The following is a 22268-nucleotide window of genomic DNA, read 5'->3' on the forward strand; positions in this document are numbered from 1 at the left end:
CAGACTCCCCATCCACCCTTTCTTTCAACCACTGTCTGTCCCACCTGTGACAGTGAGTGTAATTCCCATATTGGACTGTACAGTCACCTGAGAACTCACTTTTAGAGTGGAAGCAAGTCTTTCTCGATTTCGAGGGACTGTCTATGATGATGAAATATATTCAATGCCTCAGCCTCCACAGCTCTCTGGGGTAAAGAATGCCAAAGATTCACAGCCCTTTGAGAGAAGAAATTCCTCATTTCTGTTTTAAATGGGAGACCCCTTATTCTGAAACTGAGCACCCTCATGCTAGATTCCCCACAAGGGGAAATATCCTCTCTGCATCTACCCTGTCAAGCTCCCTCAGAATCTTATATGTTTCAATAAGATCACCTCTCATTCTTCTAACTCCAATGAGTATAAGCTCAACCTTCATAAGACAACCCCTTCATCTCAGGAATCAACCTTCTCAACCTTCTCTGAACTGCCTCCAACGCAAGTATATCCTTCCTTAAATAAGGAGACCAAAACTGTACACAGTACTCCAGGTGTGGTCTCACCAACACTCTGTATAGTTGTAGCAGGACTTCACTACTTTTATACTCTACCCCCTTGCTATAAAGGCAAACATTCCATTTGCTTTACTGATTACTTGCTGTACCTGCATACTAACTTTTTGTGCTTTATGTACAAGGACCACCAGATCCAACTGTACTGCATCATTTTGTAATCGCTCCCCATTTAAATAATAATTTGCTTTTTTATTTTTCCTAACAAAGTGGATAACCTCACATTTTCCCACATTATACTTCATCTGCCAAATTTTTGCCCACTCACTTAGCATGTCTATATCCCTTTGCAGATGCTTTGCGTCCTCCTTACAACTTACTTTCCCACCTATCTTTGTATCATCAGCAAATTTGGCTACATTACACTTGGTCTCTTCATCCAAGTCGTTAATATAGATAGTTGAGCCACCAGCATCGATCCCTGTGGCATCCCACTAGTTACAGTTTGCCAACCTGAAAATGACCATTTATCCCGATTCTCTGTTTTCTGTTAGTTAGCTAATCCTGTATCCATGCTAAAATATTACCCCCAACCCCATGAGCTCTTATCTTGTGCAGTAACCTTTTATGTGGCACCTTCCTTCTGGAAATTCAAATGCACGACATCTACTGGTTCCCCTTTTATCCATCCTGTTCGTTACATCCTCAAAGAACTCCAGCAAATTTGTCAAACGTGATTTCCCTTTCATAAAACCATGTTGACTCTGCTTGACTGTATAATGATTTTCTAAATGTCCTGCTACTACTTCCTTAATAATGGACTCCAGCATCATCATCGGCAGTCCCTCGGAATCGAGGAAGACTTGCTTCCACTTCTGAAGTGAGTTCTTTGGTGGCTGAACAGTCCAATATGAGAGCCACAGACTCTGTCACAGATAGGACAAATAATCGTTGAGGGAAGGGGTGGGTGGGACTAGTTTGCCGCACGCTCTTTCCGCTGCCTACACTTGATTTCTGCATGCTCTCAGCGTTGTGACTCGAGGTACTCAGCGCCCTCTCGGATGCACTTCCTCCACTTAAGGCGGTCTTGGGCCAGGGACTCCCATGTGTCAGTGGGGATGTTGCACTTTATCAGGGAGGCTTTGAGGGTGTCCTTGTAGCGTTTCCACTGTCCATCTTTGGCTCGTTTGCCGTGATGGAGTTCCGAGTAGAGCACTTGCTTTGGGAGTCTCGTGTATGGCATGCGGACTATGTGGCCTGCCGACCGGAGGTGATCGAGTGTGGTCAGTGCTTCAATGCTGGGGATGTTAGCCTGAATGAGGACGCTGATGTTGATGCGCCTGTCCTCCCAGGGGATTTGTAGGATCTTGCGGAGACATCGCTGGTGATATTTCTCCAGCAACTTGAGGTATCTACTGTAAACAGTCCATGTCTCTGAGCCATACAAGAGGGCAGGTATTACTATAGCCCTGTAGACCATGAGCTTGATGGCAGTTTTGAGGGCCTGGTCTCCAAACACTCTTTTGTTCAGGCGGCTGAAGGCTGCACTGGCGCACTGGAGGCGTCACTGTTGGATCTCATCATCGATGCCTGCTCTTGTTGATAAGAGGCTCCCGAGATATGGGAAGTGATCCATGTTGTCCAGGGTCGCGCCGTGGATCTTGATGATTGGGACGCAGTGCTGTGCGGTGAGGACAGGCTGGTGGAGGACCTTTGTCTTACGGATATTTAGCGTAATGCCTATGCTTTCGGCGCCTCAGTAAATATGTCAACTATGTCCTGGAGTGCAGCCTCTGTATGTGCGCAGACGCAGGCGTCGTCCGTGTACTGTAGCTCAACGACAGAGGTTGGGGTGGTCTTGGATCTGGCCTGGAGACGGCACAGGTTGAACAGTTCCCACTGGTTCTGTAGTTTAGTTCCACTCCAGCGGGGAGCTTGTTGACTGTGAGGTGGAGCATGGCGACGAGAAAGATTGAGAAGAGGGTTGGGGCGATGACACAGCCCTGTTTGACCCTGGTCCGGACGTGGATTGGGTTTGTGATGGATCCATTGTTAAGGATCATGGCCTGCATGTCGTCGTGGAGCAGGCGGAGGATGGTGACGAACTTTTGGGGGCATCCGAAACGGAGGAGGACGCTCCATAGATCCTCGCGGTTGAAAGTGTCAAAGGCCTTTGTAAGGTCGAAGAAGGCCATGTATAAGGGCTGGCGCTATTGCCTGCATTTTTCCTGTAGCTGTTGCGCTGCAAAAATCATGTCCACTGTGCCCCGTAGGGGACGAAATCCACACTGTGACACTGGGAGGCGCTCCTCGGTCACGAGGAGGACTCTAGTGACGACCTTCCCAATGGCTGATAGCAGGGAGATTCCTCTGTAGTTGCCACAGTCAGATTTGTCCTCTTTTTTAAAGATGATCACGATTACTGTATCTTTGAGATCCCCCGGCATGCTCTCCTCCCTCCAGATGAGAGAGATGAGGTCGTGTATTTGCGCCAGCAGTGTCTCTCCGCCATACTTCAATGCCTCAGCAGGGATTCCATCCGTACCCGTAGCCTTCTTGTTTTTAAGCCGTCTTATGGCTTTTTCACCCTCGTGCAGTGTTGGGATCTCACTGAGGTGGTGACGGGTCGCATGCTGCGGGATGGAATCGAGAACACTCGAGTCAAAGGCAGAGTCTCGATTGAGGAGATCTTCAAAGTGCTCCTTCCAGCGGGCCGACTGCCTCGGTGTCCTTGATGAGTGTTTCCCCATTCTTGGCCAGCAGTGGGCTGGGGCCTTGGGTGTTTGGACTGTAGGTGGCCTTGACTGTGTTGAAGAATCCTCGCACATCATGGTTGTCGGCCAGCTTCTGTATCTCGTGTGCTTTCTCCATCCACCACCTGTTCTTTAGGTCCTGGGTTTTTTGTTGGACCTCAGTCTTGAGTCATCTTTAATGCTGCTTTGCTGCTCCCGTATTGGGTTGTTGTTTAAGGCTCAGAAATGCCCTGCGCTTGTGATCTATTAGCTCTTGGATCTCCTGATCATTCTCATCAAACCAGTCCTGGTGTTTCCTTGAGTAACCAAGTGTCTCTTTGCTCTTTGCAGGCACTGGTTATGGAGGCCTGGAGGGCAGACCAAGCGCTGTGTCTCGGCACGCCAGATTAGCTGTGAGGCGCTGGCTGTATGGGGCTCTTAGCTGGGTCCTTAAGTGCTCCGGCATTGACTTTTTGCGGCACTGCTTCTGCTGCCCCCTCCGCTTTGGGGCTATGTTGATGTCGATGATGGATCAGATTAGGCGGTGGTCCATTCAGCAGTCACCGGTGATGCGCACATCCTTGCAATCACTGGCTTGGACGATGACATAGTCGAGCAGGTGCCAGTGCTTGGAGCGAGGGTGTTGCCACGATGCCTTGTATTTGTCCCTCTGGCGGAACAAGATGTTGGTGATGACAAGTTCGTGCTCTAGACATTTTGTCAGGAGTAGGGTACCACTGGAGTTGGCTTTCCCTATTCCCTCTCTGCCAATCATACCCCCCCAGAGGTCTGTGTCCTTGCCAACCCTGGCATTGAAGTCACCGAGGAGGATCAGTTTGTCACCCACGGGGACGCAGGACAGGAATTTTTCGAGGTTGCTATAAAAACCTTCTTTGGCTTCATCAGCTGCATCAAGTGTTCGGGCGTACGCACTGATGACTGTGGTGCACTGGCTTTGGGATAGGGTGAGTCGGAGAGTGATGAGGCTTTCGTTAGCCCCGCACGGGGAATCTTTGAGGCGGTCAACCAGCTTGTCTTTGATGGCGAAGCCGACTCCGTGGAGGCGGCGTTCTTCTTCTGGTTTCCCTTTCCAGAAAAAGGTGTAACCTCCACCTTGTTCCTTGAGCTGGCCTTCCCCTGCCCGCCGGGTCTCACTTAGGGCGGCGATGTCGATATCAAATCGTCTAAGTTCCCGGGCAACTGTGGCAGTGCGGCATTCCGGCCTGTCACTGTTGGGGTTGTCCAGAAGGTCCTGATGTTCCAGGTCCCGAACTTCATAGTAACGGAGTGGAAGATGCCTGTGCGTGAGTTCTTTTAATGTGGGGTGGTCGTTGCACACCAGCTACTACACAGGCTGAGCTGAGTGAGGTCTTGATCCAGTGGCAAGGGGGTCCAAGACGACTGGAGACCAGGCACTGCTATATGGGACTAGTTGCCTGCGATGAGATGTTGTCCGCAGCGTCGGTGCTGGGTAGCACCCTTGGTGGTAGGTGATCCGAGGCCTGGTTGGGGACAGACATTGGGAGGGTCAGTGGCCCACCGGGGTCCAGGGTGGGAGGGCAGGAGGATCACAGCCATGGAACTCACCACGTTTTGGAGGTGGAGAAGAGGCCAGGTTGCCAGTGGGGAAGGAGAGCTCCAGTCGTCGCTGAAGGAGGAGGGAAGGCCAGTCGCCGATGTGGGTGAGAGGGACCCAGTCATCCTCAAGGAGGAGGTCGTCTGTCGCCACGGGAGGTCCGGCCGTCGTCGAGGAGGAGGAGAGGCCCATCTGCCGTCGCTGGAGGTGTTCCGATCAGATCACCGCGGGGGGGTGCGGGGGTTGGAGGCCCGATAGCCTGGTTCAGGTTGAGGACGCCGCCTCCGGAGGTCGTCGAGGGACGTCGGAGGTCGTTGGAGGTCACCGGGGGACGTCGGAGATCGCCGGGGGATGTATGACAGATGTTAGGCTAACTGGTCTATAGTTTCCTGCTTTCTATCTCCTTTTTTAAACTAGGGGAGTTACATGCGTTTTCCAATCCGCTGGATCCAGGGAATTTTGGTAGATTACAACCAATGCATCCACTATCTCTGCAGCCACTTCTTTTAAGACCCTAGGATGCAGGCCATCAGGTCCAAGGGACTTGTCTACCTTTAGTCCCATTAGTTTGCCTAGTACTTTTTCTCCGGTGATAGTGATTGTTTTATGTTCCCCCCTCCGAAAAGCCCCTTGATTATCAATTATTGGGATGTTTTTAGTGTCTTCTACCGTGAAGACATATACAAAATATTTGTTCAAAGTCTCTGCCATTTCCATGTTTCCCATTATTAATTCCCCAGTCTCATCCTCTAAGGGACCAACGTTTACTTTAGCTACTCTCTTCCTTTTTATATATCTGTAGAAGCTGTTACTGTCTGTTTTTATATTTCTTGCTAGTTTACTCTCATAAAATATCTTCTCTCTCTTTATTATTTTTTTTAGTCGTCCTTTGCTGGTTTCTAAAAATTTCCCAATCCTCTGGCCTATCACTATGCTTCGCAAAATTGTATGCCTTTGTTTTCAATTTGATACCATCCTTTACTTCCTTAGTTAGCCACGGATGGTTCATAGCAACGGACGGTCAGGATTGAAAGAAGATTAAGTGTAAGAGAGATTGGAGAGAAGAGGTGAACGAGGTGTTGGGTGTGAGTGGGTTGGAGAGTAAGGCTGAAAGAAGAGTTTGGCCCCTCTAACCTGCTCCACCATTCAATGAGATCATGGCTGATCTTCTACCTCAACTCCACTTGTCTGCACTATCGACATATCACTTGATTACCTTATTATCCTAAAATCTATCAATCTCTGACTCTGATAACCCGAAAATGACCGGTTTATTCCTACTCTCTGTTTTCTGTCCGTTAACCAATCCTCACTCCATTCTAGTATATTACCCTGAATCCCATGAGTCTAATTTTGTTTAATAACCTCTTGTGTGGCACCTTATTGAATGCCGTACTGAAAATCTAAATACACCACATCCACTGGTTCCCCTTAACTATTCTACTAGTTACAACCTCAAAAAACAGATTTGTCAAATATGTTTCCCTTTCATAAATCCATGTTGACTCTGCCCAATCTTATTATTCTTTTCTAAGTGCCCTGTTATCACACCTTAATAATAGATTCTATCATTTTCGCTACTACTGATGTCAGGCTAACTGGTCTGTAGTTCCCCATTTTCTCTCCCCCTCCTTTCTTCCGCAGGAACCGTTCTAGAATCTACTGAATTTTGGAACATCCACTCCTGGAGGCCCCACTCCGTGAGCCGACAACCTTCAGCAGGGTCAATGGTGGAGTTCCGCAGCAGGAGTGATCCCAGAGTAACTGTCGGGATCTCACCGAAGTGGATGTTCCGCGTTGTGTATTCTTAGTTATCCTAGTGTCTAACAGAGGTGGGAGATCGAGGAGCAACGTTGGCGAGGCCTATGAAGGCCAGTGGGGAGTTCGTGAGGCAGTCGGAGAGGCGGGAGATCGAGGAGCAACGTTGGTGAGGCCTATAAAGGCCAGTGGGGAGTTCCTGAGGCGAGAGGCCTATAAAGGCCCAGCTGGTGGGAGAGAAAGCAAAAAAGTAGAAAGAAATTCAAAGGTGACGTTACAGCCAAGGGGGTAAGTGATTGGCTGGTGATTGGTAAGTAGTTTTTCTTTTTCTTTTCTATAGCAGTAAATAACATTTAGCATTGTTGTTGCCAAATTAAGTCTATCTAGGGGTTAAGTCATGGCAGGAGAGCTCGGACACGTGTTATGCTCCTCCTGTACGATGTGGGAAGTCAGGGACACTTCGGTGTCCCTGACGACTGCGTGTGCGGGAAGTGTATCCGCCTCCAGCTCCTGACGGACCACATTGTGGCACTGGAGCTGCGGGAGGATTCACTCTGGAGCATGCACGACGCTGAGAATGACGTGACTAGCACGTTTAGCGAGTTGGTCTCACCGCAGGTAAAGGTTACACAGCCAGAGAGTAAATGGGTGACCAACAGGAAGAGCAGTGCAAGGAAGGTACTGTTGAGGGGGATGACTCATCAGGGGAGGGCAGCAGCAGCCAAGTTCATGGCACTGTGGGTGGCTCTGCTGCAAATGAGGGCAGGAAAAAGAGTGGGAGAGCTATAGTGATAGGGGATTCGATTGTCAGGGGGATAGGCGTTTCTGCGGCCGCAACCGAGACACCAGGATGGTATGTTGCCTCCCTGGTGCAAGGGTCAAGGATGTCTCAGAGCGGGTGCAGGACATTTTGAAAAGGAAGGGTGAACAGCCAGTTGTCGTGCTGCATATAGGTACCAATGATATAGGTAAAAAACAGGATGAGGTCCTAGGAGACAAATTTAGGGAGCTAGGAGCTAAATTAAAAAGTAGGACCTCAAAAGGAGTAATCTCAGGATTGCTACCAGTGCCACGTGCTAGTCAGAGTAGGAATTGCAGGATAGCTCAGATGAATACGTGGCTTGAGGAGTGGTGCAGAAGGGAGAGATTCAAATTCCTGGGACATTGGAACCGGTTCTGGGGGAGGTGGCACCAGTACAAACCGACGGTCTGCACCTGGGCAGGACGGGAACCAATGTCCGAGGGTAAGTATTTGCTAGTACTGTTGGGGAGGAGTTAAACTAATATGGCAGGGGGATGGGAACCTATGCATGGAGACAGAGGGAAATAAAATAGAGGCAGGAGCAAAAGATAGAAAGGAGAAGAGTAAAAGTGGAGGGCAGATAAACCCAAGGCAAAAATCAAAAAGGGCCACATTACAGCAAAATTCTAAAGGGGCAAAGTGTGTTAAAAAGACAAGCCTGAAGGCTCTGTGCCTCAATGCAAAGAGTATTCGGAATAAGGTGGACGAATTAACTACGCAGATAGCAGTTAATGGATATGATGTAATTGGCATCACGGAGACATGGCTCCAGGGTGACCAAGGCTTGGAATTCAATATCCAGGGGTATTCAACATTTAGGAAAGATAGGCAGAGAGGAAAAGGAGGCGGGGTGTGGTTACTGGTTAAAGAGGAAATGAATGCAATAGTAAGGAGGGACATTAGCCTGGATGATGTGGAATCGGTATGGGTTGAGCTGCGGAATTCCAAAGGGGAGAAAACGCTAGTGGGAGTTGTGTACAGACCACCAAACAGTAGTAGTGAGGTTGGGGACAGCATCAAACAAGAAATAAGGGATGTGTGCAATAAAGGTACAGCAGTTATCATGGGCGACTTTAATCTACATATTGATTGGGCTAACCAAACTGGTAGCAATGCGGTGGAGGAGGATTTCCTGGAGTGTATTAGGGATGGTTTTCTAGACCAATATGTCGAGGAACCAACTAGAGAGCAGGCCATCCTAGACTAATTAGCAATCTTGTTGTGCGAGGCCCCTTGGGGAAGAGTGACCATAATATGGTAGAATTCTTTATTAAGATGGAGAGTGACACAGTTAATTCGGAAACTAGGGTCCTGAACTTAAGGAAGGGTAACTTCGACGGTATGAGGCGTGAATTGGCTAGAATAGACTGGCAAAGGATACTTAAAGGGTCGACGGTGGATAAGCAATGGCAAACATTTAAAGATCACGTGGATGAACTTCGGCAATTGTACATCCTTATCTGGAGTAAAAATAAAATGGGGAAGGTGGCTCAACCATGGCTAACAAGGGAAATTAAGGATAGTGTTAAAGCCAAGGAAAAGGCATATAAATTGGCTAGAAAAAGCAACAAACCTGAGGACTGGGAGAAATTTAGAATTCAACAGAGGAGGACTAAGGGTTTAATTAAGAGGGGGAAAATAGAGTACGAGAGGAAGCTTGCTGGGAACATAAAAACGGACTGCAAAAGCTTCTATAAATATGTGAAGAGAAAAAGATTAGTGAAGACAAATGTAGGTCCCTTGCAGTCGGATTCAGGTGAATTTATAATGGTGAATAAAGAAATGGCAGACCAATTGAACCAATACTTCGGTTCTGTCTTCACGAAGGAAGACACAAATAATCTTCCGAATGTACTAGGGGATGGTGGGTCTAGTGAGAAGCAGGAACTGAAGGATATCCTTATTAGGCAGGAAATTATGTTAGGGAAATTGATAGGATTGAAGGCCGATAAATCCCCGGGGCCTGATAGTCTGCATCCCAGAGTACTTAAGGAAGTGGCCCGAGAAATAGTGGATGCATTGGTGATCATTTTCCAACAGTCTATCGACTCAGGATCAGTTCCTATGGACTGGAGGGTAGCTAATGCAACACCACTTTTTAAAAAAGGAGGGAGAGAAAACAGGTAATTATAGACCAGTTATCCTGACATCAGTAGTGTGGTAAATGTTGGAATCAATCATTAAGGATGAAATAGCAGCGCATTTGGAAAGCAGTGACAGGATCGGACCAAGTCAGCATGGATTTATGAAAGGGAAATCATGCTTGCCGAATCTTCTGGAATTTTTTGAGGATGTAACTAGCAGAGTGGACAAGGGAGAACCAGTCGATGTGGTGTATTTGGACTTTCAAAAGGCTTTTGACAAGGTCCCGCACAAGAGATTGGTGTGCAAAATCAAAGCGCATGGTATTGAGAGTAATGTACTGACGTGGATAGAGAACTGGTTGGCAGACAGTAAGCAGAGAGTCGGGATAAGCGGGTCCTTTTCAGAATGGCAGGCAGTGACTAGCGGAGTGCCGCAGGGCTCAGTGCTCGGACCCCAGCTCTTTACAATATATATTAACGATTTAGATGAAGGAATTGAGTGTAATATCTCCAAGTTTGCAGATGACACTAAACTGGGTGGCGGTGTAAGCTGTGAGGAGGATGCTGAGAGGCTGCAGAGTGACTTGGACAGGTTAGATGAGTGGGCAAATGCATGGCAGATGCAGTATAATGTGGATAAATGTGAGGTTATCCATTTTGGGGGCAAAAACACGAAGGCAGAATATTATCTGAATGGCGGCAGATTCGGAAAAGAGGAGGTGCAACGAGACCTGGGTGTCATGGTTCATCAGTCACTGAAAGTGGACATGCAGGTACAGCAGGCGGTAAAGAAGGCAAATGGTATGTTAGCCTTCATAGCTAGGGATTTAAGTATAGGAGCAGGAAGGTCTTACTGCAGTTGTACAGGGCCTTAGTGAGGCCTCACCTGGGATATTGTGTTCAGTTTTGGTCTCCTAATCTGAGGAAGGACGTTCTTGCTATTGAGCGAGTGCAGCGAAGGTTCACCAGACTGATTCCCAGGATGGATGGACTGTCATATGAGGAGAGACTGGATCAACTGGGTCTTTATTCACTGGCGTTTAAAAGAATGAGAGGGGATCTCATAGAAACCTATAAGATTCTGATGGGACGGGACAGGTTAGATGCGGGTAGAATGTTCCCAATGTTGAGGAAGTCCAGAACCAGGGGACATAGTCTTAGGATAAGGGGTAGGCCATTTAGGACTGAGATGAGGAGAAACTTCTTAACTCAGAGAGTTGTTAACCTATGGAATTCCCTGCCGCAGAGAGTTGTTGATGCCAGTTCTTTGGATATATTCAAGAGGGAGTTAGATTTGGCCCTTATGGCTAAGGGGATCAAGGAGTATGGAGAGAAAGCAGGAAAGGGGTACTGAGGGAATGATCAGCCATGATCTTATTGAATGGCGGTGCAGGCTCGAAAGGCCGAATGGCCTACTCCTATTTTCTATGTTAACATAGACACATCAATAAAACAGAGAATTCCTGGAAACACACTTGCTTTATCTGTCGATCAAATGTCTGTTGTATAATTGTACCAGCAGTTAACGGGCTCCTGTGAACTCCTCCATCTGCTATTTTAATGCAGACTTTAATCAATTTATTTTAAACGGGTTTATGTTAAATCAGTTAATGCCTGCCTTAAAATGGTGGATTCAGAACTGTCACACAAACTCATTAAGTCTTAGTAGAATAATTACCAGAGTAAATTTTAGACTGGAAACTTAAACCTGCTGTTTCACTTTCAGTCAGGAACAGATCACAGTTTTACACCAATCTCTGATTTGACAGCATGTTTCCAGCATTCACCGTTGTTCTTCCTGACTCCAAACACAGTTGTAAAGGAGCCTTCTGTTCCATGCCTAGGAGCTCTGAACCTTGGAAGAGAGCGGCTGGGACACATTTCTTACACACCTCACAGTTAACCCGCAAGGCGACTTTGGTGTCAGTGAAACGAGACGAGAAAGACCAAAGTGGCGTTTGCCCCTCTCAGTGTGGCCCTGAAGGGGCTGTGTCCAGGCTGAAGTTCTGTTCCCGCCGTACGATCCTCCCCCAGATTGTCCTTTCTGAGCTCCAGCTGGGTGATGCTAAACACTCAGGTGGGGAAGACAAAAATCTACAACAATGTGTTTAAAGCTGATTTATTTGATATGTATCCAGAATATTAAACTTCAGCCCAGTTATAGGAGTAATTAACATCAGCAGAAACAAACCCCAACTGTCAGAATGAACATGGTTCAGTCCTGGATGTGATTAACAGCAGCAATAACAGCAGAATCCAACCCCTGAAGACACATGTGAACTCGCTGGTGTTTCAACAGGATGGATGACTGAGTGAAGTTCTTCCCACACACGAAGCAGTTGAACAGCCTCTCCCTAGAGTGAACGTGCTGGTGTTTCAACAGATCAGATGACTGAGCGAATCCTTTCCCACACACAGAGCAAGTGAATGGCCTCTCCCCGGTGTGAACTCGCTGGTGTCTCAGCAGATCCTTTCTTCTTTTAAAGCTCTTCTCACAGTCAGAACATTTACAAGGTCTCTCATCAGTGTGAACAAGTTGGTGTGTCAGCAGGTGGGATGATTGAATGAATCCTTTCCCACACTCGGAGCAGGTAAATGGCCTCTCCCCAGTGTGAGTCCGCTGGTGTCGAGTGAGGTTAGATGATCGCCTGAACCCAGTCCCACAGTGAGAACATCTGAACGGTCTCTCCCCAGTGTGAACACGTTGATGGCACGTCAGTTCCCCAGAACTTTTATAGCAATTCCCGCAGTCCGGGCATTTAAAAGGTCTCTCGTCAGTGTGAACTCGCCAGTGCTGCAGCAAATTGGATGACTCTGTGAATCCCTTCCCACACTCGGAGCAGATAAATGGTCTCTCCCCAGTGTGAAGTCGCTGGTGTCTCACCAGATCCTTTTCACTTTTAAATCTCTTCTCACAGTCAGAACATTGAAAAGGTCTCACATCAGTGTGAACTCGCTGGTGTTTCAGCAGGTTGGATGACTGAGTAAATTCCTTCCCACACAAGGAGCAGGTGAACGGCCAATCCCCAGAGTGAACTCGCTGGTGTTTCAACAGGTCGGATGACTGAGTAAATTCCTTCCCACACTCCGAGCAGGTGAACGGTCTCTCCCCAGTGTGAATTCGCTGGTGTCTCAGCAGATCCTTTTTCCTTTTAAAGCTCTTCTCACAGTCAGAACATTTAAAAGGTCTGTTATCAGTATGAACAAGTTGGTGTGTCAGCAGGTGGGATGAACGAGTGAATCCCTTCCCACACTCGGAGCAGGTGAACGGCCTCTCCCCAGTGTGAGTGCGCTGGTGTACAATAAGGTCAGATGATCGCCTGAACCCAGTCCCGCAGTGAGAGCACCTGAAGGGTCTCTCCCCAGTGTGAACACGTTGATGGCACCTCAGTTCCCCAGAACATTTATAGCGCTTCCCGCAGTCTGGGCATTTAAAAGGTCTCTCATCGGTGTGAACTCGCCCGTGCTGCAGTAGATTGGATGAATTAGTGAATCCCTTCCCACATTCAGAGCAGGTGAACGGTCTCACACCGGTGTGAACTCGCTGGTGTGTCAGCAGGTGGGATGAATACTTGAATCCCTTCCCACACTCGAAGCACATAAACGGTTTCTCCCCGGTGTGACTGCGCTTGTGTCTAGATAGGCCAGAGGATCGGCTGAAGCCTTGTCCACACACAGAACACGTATACAGTTTCTCCCCGCTATGAATGGTGCTTTTTGCTTCCATGTTCAAAGGCCGATGATATTCAAGTCCTGATGAATAGAAGGACTCTAACAGATCTTGATGTGCTGTTTGGCTTGAATTTCCCGTCTGCAAATCCTCCCCTTCTAACACCTGTAAAATTCATTTAAAATAGGAAACTGAGTGTGAGAGAGAACCCACAAAAACACAAAGGTTGGTTGTGAAATTGAGCTTAATTTATCTGGTAATATGTGGGACCAGCAGCAGAAAAAAGTGACCATGAAAGCTGCTGCTTTGTCGTAAAACCCTAACTGGTTCACTAATGTCCTTCAGGAAAGAGAATCCACCTCCCTTGACAGTCCCACATCGGAAATTGTTGGTCTGACTGGGCTCAGAAGTACTGGGGATTAAACCCAACAGCTTCTCCTCCTTCTCCACTCCAGCTCAACTTGATGCAACAAATGACCTACACAGGAGGCCAGGGAGCGAGTTCCGAATCCAGCACCCACCCTGATACAAAACAACCTGGAATTGCTGGGCCTGCTGTATAAATGCAAGTTCTCCACTGTCCTGCTCTTTACCTGGAGCTCTGCATTTTTTTTCCTTCAAGTATTTATCCAATTCTCTTTTGATAGTTACTATTGAATCTGTTCCATCACCTTTCAGTGAATTTCAGATCACAACAACTCGCTACATTAAAAATTGATTCCACATGTCGACTCTGGTTCTTTTTCCAATCATCGTAAGTCATGTGTCCTATAGTCCTTCTGCCACTGGAAACACTTTCTCCTTATTTACTCAATCAAAACCATTCATGACTTTGAACACCTCTATCAAATCTCCTTTTAACCTTTTCTGCTCTAAAGAGAACAGCTTCTCCAGTCTCATCACATAACTGAAGTATCTCATCCCTGGCACCATTTCTAGTAAATCTCTTCTGTATCCTCTCCAAGGTCTTGACATCATTCCTAAAGTGTGGTTCTCAGAATTGGACACAATACTCCAGCTGCGGTCGAACCAGTGTTTTATTAAGGTTTAGCATAACTAAACACCAAATGCTGATATTTCTGTGAATGAGTTTTGAAGGCAAGATTAATCCAGTCAGGCTGGTGTGTGAATGATGCAGTGAGCCGAAAGGAGCGCATTTGAAGCGGAGAGCTAGAAACACACTGTGTAACCAGACACAAGCACTCTGCACAGCCCAGACATCACTTGTTTCCCACTTCGCACAAAGGGAATATATTAATTGTAACAATTGATTTGATTTTAAATAGTTTGTTTTAGAAATTGATTCATATTTTTATAATTGTTTTCACAACTCAGATACTTGGATCAATTTTTTTCGTCCTCCAGGAATCTAACCGTGGAACTATACGTGGAGATTCTAACCCTGGGGACTGTATATGGGGATTCTAACCCTGGGACTGGACATGTGGATTCTCACCCTGGGACTGTACATGGGATTCCAACCCTGGGTAAGGGGGAGGGGGGGTGGAGAGTAGGGGTGAAAGAGGAGTTGGGGTGAGGGGGCTTGGAGAGGAGGGGTGAAAGAGGAGTTGGGTTACATAAGAACATTAAAAGATAGGAGCTGGAGTAGCCAATTGGCCCTTCGAGCCTGTTCCTCCATTCAACAAGATGATGGCTGATTTTCTACCTCAGCTCCACGTTCCCACACTATGCCCATATCCCTTAATTGCCCTAGTTCCCAAAAATTTATCGACCTCTGTCTTAAATATACTCAATGACTGAGCATCCACAGCTCTCTGAGGTAGAGAATTCGAAAGATACACAACCCTTTGAGTGAAGACATTTCTCCTACTCTCAGTCCTAAATGGCCGATCCCTTATTCTGAGAGTGTGACTCTGTGTTCTAGATTCCCCAGCCAGGGGAAACATTTTCTCAGCATTAACCTTGTCAAGCCTCTTAAGAGTTTTATATGTTTCAATTAGATCATCTCTCATTCTTCTAAACTCTAGGAAATATAGGCCTAGTCGACTCAATCTATCCTCATAGGATAATCCCCTCATTCCAGGAACCAGTCTAGTGAACCTTTTTTGCACTCTCTCTAAGGCAAGTATATCTTTCCTTTGGTAAGGAGACCAGAAATGTACACAGGACTCCAGGTGAGACCTCACCAATGCCCTGTATAATTGCAGTAAGACTTCTTTACTCTTGTACTCAAATCCCTTTGTAACAAAAGCTAACATACCATTGGCTTTCCTAATTGCTTGCTGTACTTGCATGTTAACTTTATGATTCATGTACAAGGGCACCCAGGTCCCTCTGAATGCAAACACTTCCCAGTCTCTCACCATTCAAAAAATATTCTACATTTTTGTCTTTCCTACCCAAGTGGATAACTTTACACTTCCCCACATTGTATTCTATTTGTCGTGTTCTTGCTTACTCAGTCAACCTGTCGATATCTCTCTGCAGCCTCTTTGCATCCCCATCACAGCTTACTTTCCCACCTAACTTTGTATCATCACCAAACTTTGACCCTTCATCTAGGGCATTAATATAGATTGTGAATAGCTGAGGCCCAAGCACTGATCCTTGCGGTACCCTGCTCGTTACAGCCTGCCAACCCGAAAAAGACCTATTTACGCCTACTCTGTTTTCTGTCCATCAACGAATCCTCAATCCATGCTAATATATTACCCCCAATCCCATGAATCCTAATTTTGTGTAATAGCCTCTTGCATGGCACCTTATCAAATGTTTTTTGAAAACCCAAAACACACTACATCCAATGGTTCCCCTTATCCATCCTACTAGTTTCATCTTCAAAAAACTCGAACAGATTTGTCAAACACGAATTCCCTTTCATAAAACCATGCTGACTCAGCCTAATCATACGCTTGATACCTTCCGCTACCAGTGGACATGGAAGGTATCAAGAGGTGACAATCAATTCTCACAGTCACATTATGATTTAATTATTAATTGTGTGTGTGTGTCACAAATAGATTTTTTCTATTTTGCACAAACACAAATGCTGTACTAGACATATTAAACTACTAGTTACTTAAATCAGGGCTGCAGCTACTGAAAGGTTGACTGTACTGAGATTTGTGGCGAGAGCTGGCAGATGTGTTGTTCTGAAGTGTGATGTCTCACACCTGAAGAATTTATTTATGTCATGTTGTAATTACCTTTTTCTGTTGCCTGGTGTCAGAAACAGAAATGAAAGGGAGATGATGCCCCACACTGTTAATGAGCTCTTTGACACATTTCCATGCATTTCCTTTCTTAATTTAGAAATTTACTAGGCCATTAGTGACCAATGGATTGCCAGTCTGCCAGTTTTTAGTGTGGCTTGAAAGGTTTCGCTGTGAAGCTACACTCACCCATCTGTCTGTGTGTCACTGTGTTTGGATTGTGTTAGACAACAGTCCTAATATGGAAGAAGTTATAATATCTTGCCTACATCCATTACAATTTTTTAAATGTTAGATTGTACTTGAAAAAAGTTGGTTTGAATCTGACAATTCTGAAATTGGGAGCTGTTAATGATTTTTATTTTTACTATATAGTGATGTGATCAGTCAAAGCAAATCAAAAGGTGCTGCTATTTCCTTAACACAACTAAATAATTCTACAAGGATGCTATCGCAGTCTTCCTCAGTATTAACTAAGCCCCCCAATTTTGTGCCATCTGCAAATTTTGAAATTGTACTTCTGATTCCCAAGTCCAAATCAATCATGTAAATGGTGAACAACAGTGGTCCCAGCAGCGATCCCTGTGGTACACCACTTCCCAACTCCCACCCATCTCAGTAAATACCTTTAACACAGCCCATTACTTTGACTGGACTTGTCTCCATCCCCATGCCGAGGGGATTGCCATACCGGACAGAAGGGAAAACATTTGGGGCCTCTCGATTCGCCACCAATTCCCATCCACCCTCTTTCTGATGGATAATGGAGGGGCCACCGAGTGTAATGTGCAAGTCAGGAAGAATTGTCAGCAAGGATTAATTAGCACTTTCTAATTGGAGATGTTCATCAGTGGAACTTTTCAGACACTGAACTGTAGATTTTGTACCAAAGATCAATTTAAGATTGAAGTAAAAGTTCATAATTTTATTGTAAAATAATTTAGGGACTATCAGTAGAAATTAAGGGGAACGATCCCAGACAGCAGTTCTTACAGAGATATTGCAGCCCCGAAAACACAATCAGTTATATATCCAGAATATTAAACTCAAGCCCAGTAGTAAGAGATATTAACATCATCAGAAACAGCTGCGAATGTCAGAATGAACATGCTTCAGTCGTGGATGTGATTAAGAACAGAATCCAACACATGCACTCACTTGTGAACTCGCTGGTGTGTCAGCTGGTTGCATGATCGATTGATTCCCTTCCCACAATCTGAGCAGGTGAACGGCCTCTCCCCAGTGTGAATTCGTTGGTGTAGAATGAGGTTGAATGAGTGCTCGAACCTCATCCCAGTGCGTGCAGCTGAATGATCTCTCGTCAGTGTGAACTCGCTGATGTGTCTGGAGAATGGACGAGTGAGTAACGAATGAGAGCCTATTTCCCCGAGTAGAGGGGTCAACAACCAGGGAGCATAAATTTACCTTAATTAGTAGAGGGTTTAGAAGGGATTTGAGGGAAAATCTCTTCACACAGAGGGTTGTGGGGGTCTGTAACTCACTGCCTGAAAGGGTGGTAGAGGCAGAAACCCTCACCACATTTAAAAAGTGCTTGGATATGCACTTGAAGTGCTGTAACCTGCAGGGTTACGGACCTATAGCTGGAAAGTAGGATTAGACTAGATTGCCTCTTGTTGGCTGGCACGGACACCATAGGCTGAAATGGCCTGCTTCCATGCTGTAAACTTCCATGATTCTATGAATCCCTTCCCTACACGGAGCAGGTGAACGGCCTCTCTCCAGTGTGACTGCGTTGATGGGTTTACAGATCAGACGGGTAATTGAATTCCTTCTTACAGTCCCCACATTTCCACGGTTTCTCCGTGGTGTGGGTGTCCTTGCAACTCTCCAGGTTGGATGATCAGTTGAAGCCTCGTCCACACACAGAACACGTGTACGGTTTCTCCCCGCTGTGAATGGTGTGGTGTTTTTTCAGGATCAGTAACTGGTGAAAGCTCCTTGCAGTCAGTACACTGGAACACTCTCACTCGGGTGTGTGTGTCCCGGTGCTTTTCGAATCACACCGATGTTTGAAATCTTTTCCCATAGACAGAACAGACAAACATTTCTCCTTCCACATTCAAAGGCCAATGATATTCAGGTCCTGATGGAGTGACTGTCAGATCTTGATGTGATGTTTGGTTTGCGGTCTGTAAATGCTGCCCCTCTCACAGCCTGTAACAGGAGTTTACAAAAGCCATCACTGAGAGTCCAGGATAGAAATTCACAACATTCTCTCCTCCTGGTTCCTGCCCAAGGGGGTCGCGCATGCGCCCTGCTGCACCCGGAGCCTCACAAGATGGCAGCTGGTAACCCGGGCCTATCACCGGGAGAAAGTCCTGCAGCTGCCGCCCCGCTCGGGGCAAACGCTGGACCCGGAGGTTCTTGTTCGGGGCCTGAAGCCCACACCGAGTGTGTGTAAAGCGGATAATGTGGAGTGTTTTCTCTCGGGCCTGGGCCCACACTCGGTGTTTTTGCCCCAGAGTTTCTCTCACCCGCTCCGTGGCGCCGTTATCCGCGCATACTCAGCTCACACTGCCCGGTGATTGACGGCAGTTTCGGACCAATAGAAAAAGCGGGGGCGGGGCTGGAGGACCGAGCGGACGGTTCGTCCTCCAACCAATCGGAGTGCGCGAGGGGCGGGGCTGAGCCCGAATCTCCCTCAGTGCCTGGGCATGCGCGGGTGCTGCGGGCTGCAGGAGCCGGAGCGGAGACAGCGGTTCAGAGATGGGCGGAGGGAGCGTGTTAATAAACCGCGGGGGACGCGGGCTTCACATACACACCGAGTGCGGGCCCAGGCCCGAGAGAAAACACTCGTCAGGGTGTGCCACTCCCCAAAATTGGGAGATATTACAGAAGGAAAGCTTAAAAGGAAAGAATATTGGAAAGAGGTGCCGAGACAGAGTCAGCACCTTCAGGGAGGAGAGGGAGGGAAATCAGTACGTTTAAAACTGAACCCAGCCAGAGTCAGCATCTTCAGGGGAGCAGAGGAAACATAGAAACATAGAAAATAGATGCAGGAGTAGGCCATTCGGCCCCTCGAGCCTGCACCGCCATTCAATGAGTTCATGGCTGAACATGCAACTTCAGTACCCCATTCCTGCTTTCTCGCCATACCCCTTGATCCCCCTAGTAGTAAGGACTACAACTAACTCCTTTTTGAATATATTTAGTGAATTGGCTTCAACAGCTTTCTGTGGTAGAGAATTCCACAGGTTCACCACTCTCTGTGTGAAGAAGTTTCTCCTCATCTCGGTCCTAAATGGCTTACCCCTTATCCTTAGACTGTGACCCCTGGTTCTGGACTTCCCCAACATTGGAAACATTCTTCCTGCATCTAACCTGTCTAAACCCATCAGAATTTTAAACGTTTCTATGAGATCCCCGCTCATTCTTCTGAACTCTAGTGAATACAAGCCCAGTTGATCCAGTCTTTCTTGATAGGTCAGTCCCGCCATCCCGGGAATCAGTCTGGTGAACCTTTGCTGCACTCCCTCAATAGCAAAAATGTCCTTCCTCAAGTTAGGAGACCAAAACTGTACACAATACTCCAGGTGTGGCCTCAGCAAGGCCCTGTACAACTGTAGCAACACCTCCCTGCCCCTGTACTCAAATCCCCGCGCTATGAAGGCCAACATGCCATTTGCTTTCTTAACCGCCTGCTGTACCTGCATGCCAACCTTCAATGACTGATGTACCATGACACCCAGGTCTCGTTGCATCTCCCCTTTTCCTAATCTGTCACCATTCAGATAATAGTCTGTCTCTCTGTTTTTACCACCAAAGTGGATAACCTCACATTTATCCACATTATACTTCATCTGCCATGCATTTGCCCATTCACCTAACCTATCCAAGTCACTCTGCAGCCTCATAGCATCCTCCTCGCATCTCACACTGCCACCCAACTTAGTGTCATCCGCAAAGTTGGAGATACTACATTTAATCCCCTCGTCTAAATCATTAATGTACAATGTAAACAGCTGGGGCCCCAGCTCAGAACCTTGCAGTACCCCACTAGTCACTGCCTGCCATTCTGAAAAGTACCCATTTACTCCTACTCTTTGCTTCCTGTTTGCCAACCAGTTCTCAATCCATGTCAGCACACTACCCCCAATCCCATGTGCTTTAACTTTGCACATTAATCTCTTGTGTGGGACCTTGTCGAAAGCCTTCTGAAAGTCCAAATATACCACATCAACTGGTTCTCCCTTGTCCACTCTACTGGAAACATCCTCAAAAAATTCCAGAAGATTTGTCAAGCATGATTTCCCTTTCACAAATCCATGCTGACTTGGACCTATCATGTCACCTCTTTCCAAATGCGCTGCTATGACATCCTTAATAATTGATTCCATCATTTTACCCACTGCTGATGTCAGGCTGACCAGTCTATAATTCCCTGTTTTCTCTCTCCCTCATTTTTTAAAAAGTGGGGTTACATTGGCTACCCTCCACTCCATTGGAACTGATCCAGAGTCTATGGAATGTTGGAAAATGACTGTCAATGCATCCGCTATTTCCAAGGCCACCTCCTTAAGTACTCTGGGATGCAGTCCATCAGGCCCTGGGGATTTATCGGTCTTCAATCCCATCAGTTTCCCCAACATAATTTCCCGACTAAGAAGGATTTCCCTCAGTTCCTCCTTCTTACTAGACCCTCTGACCCCTTTTATATCCGGAAGGTTGTTTGTGTCCTCCTTAGTGAATACCGAACCAAAGTACTTGTTCAATTGGTCTGCCATTTCTTTGTTCCCCGTTATGACTTCCCCTGATTCTGACTGCAGGGGACCTACGTTTGTCTTTACTAACCTTTTTCTCTTTACATATCTAAAGAAACTTTTGCAGTCCATCTTAATGTTCCCTGCAAGCTTCCTCTCGTACTCTATTTTCCCTGTCCTAATCAAACTCTTTGTCCTCCTCTGCTGAGTTCTAAATTTCTCCCAGTCCCCAGGTTCACTGCTATTTCTGGCCAATTTGTATGCCACTTCCTTGGCTTTAATACTATCCCTGATTTCCTTTGATAGCCACGGTTGAGCCACCTTCCTTTTTTTATTTTTACGCCAGACAGGAATGTACAATTGTTGTAGTTCATCCATGTGGTCTCTAAATGTCTGCCATTGCCCATCCACAGTCAACCCCTTAAGTATCATTCACCAATCTATCATACCTTCAAAGTTAGCCTTCTTTAAGTTCTGGACCATGGTCTCTGAATTAACTGTTTCATTCTCCATCCTAATGCAGAATTCCACCATATTATGGTCACTCTTCCCCAAGGAGCCTTTTGGGGATGGTGCAATTTGGGGATGGTGCAATGGGATTGGATTTGAGGGAGACTGGGATTTACAGCTTTCGGGGAACAAGAAAGGAAAGAATGTTCCATAGAAACTATAATTGTTCTTTATTTCTATCTTACCTTAGTGATGATTTTTGTAAACTCCTTTTACAGGGTATTAGAAGGCGAGGATTTGCAGACGGTAAATTCAAACCAAACATCACGTCAAGTTCTTACAGAGTCACTTAATTCATCAGGACCTGAATATCACCGGCCTTTGAATGTGGAAGGAGAAATGTTTGTTCTGTCTGTGGGAAAAGATTTCAAACATCAGTGTGACTGGAAAATCTTTGAGACACACACACCTGAGTGAGAGTGTTCCAGTGCACTGACTGTGGAAAGAGCTTTAACCAGTTACACAGCCTGAAAAAACATCGCACCATTCACAGCGGGGAGAAACCGTACATGTGTTGTGTGTGTGTGGACGAGGCTTCAATTGATCATCCAATCTCGAGAGACACAAGGACAGCCGCACTACGGAGAAACCGTGGGAATGTGGGAAGAGATTCAGTTACTCATCGCAGCTAGAAACTCATCGACGTAGTCACACTGGAGAAAGGCCGTTCACCTGCTCCAAGTGTGGGAAGCCATTCACTAAAGCATCCCACCTGCTGACACACCAGCGGATTCATAGTATGGAGAGGCCGTTT

The 22268-nt window shown here is 46.6% G+C and overlaps 1 protein-coding gene across 1 annotated transcript; it reads right to left on the reverse strand.

Moving 5' to 3' along the window:
• Positions 1–11299: 11299 nt before the first annotated feature.
• Positions 11300–18797, reverse strand: LOC139237863 (zinc finger protein 271-like). The gene is made up of 2 exons (XM_070867099.1): positions 17442–18797; positions 11300–13275 (listed from the first exon to the last, which is right to left on the reverse strand). The coding sequence occupies exons 1-2, from the start codon at positions 17472–17474 to the stop codon at positions 11656–11658; spliced, it is 1653 nt and encodes a 550-aa protein (XP_070723200.1). The 5' UTR covers positions 17475–18797; the 3' UTR covers positions 11300–11655.
• Between the last annotated feature and the right edge of the window lie 3471 nt (positions 18798–22268).

Source organism: Pristiophorus japonicus, chromosome 2, assembly GCF_044704955.1.
Source record: "Pristiophorus japonicus isolate sPriJap1 chromosome 2, sPriJap1.hap1, whole genome shotgun sequence".
In the NCBI taxonomy this organism is placed as follows: Eukaryota; Metazoa; Chordata; class Chondrichthyes; family Pristiophoridae; genus Pristiophorus; species Pristiophorus japonicus.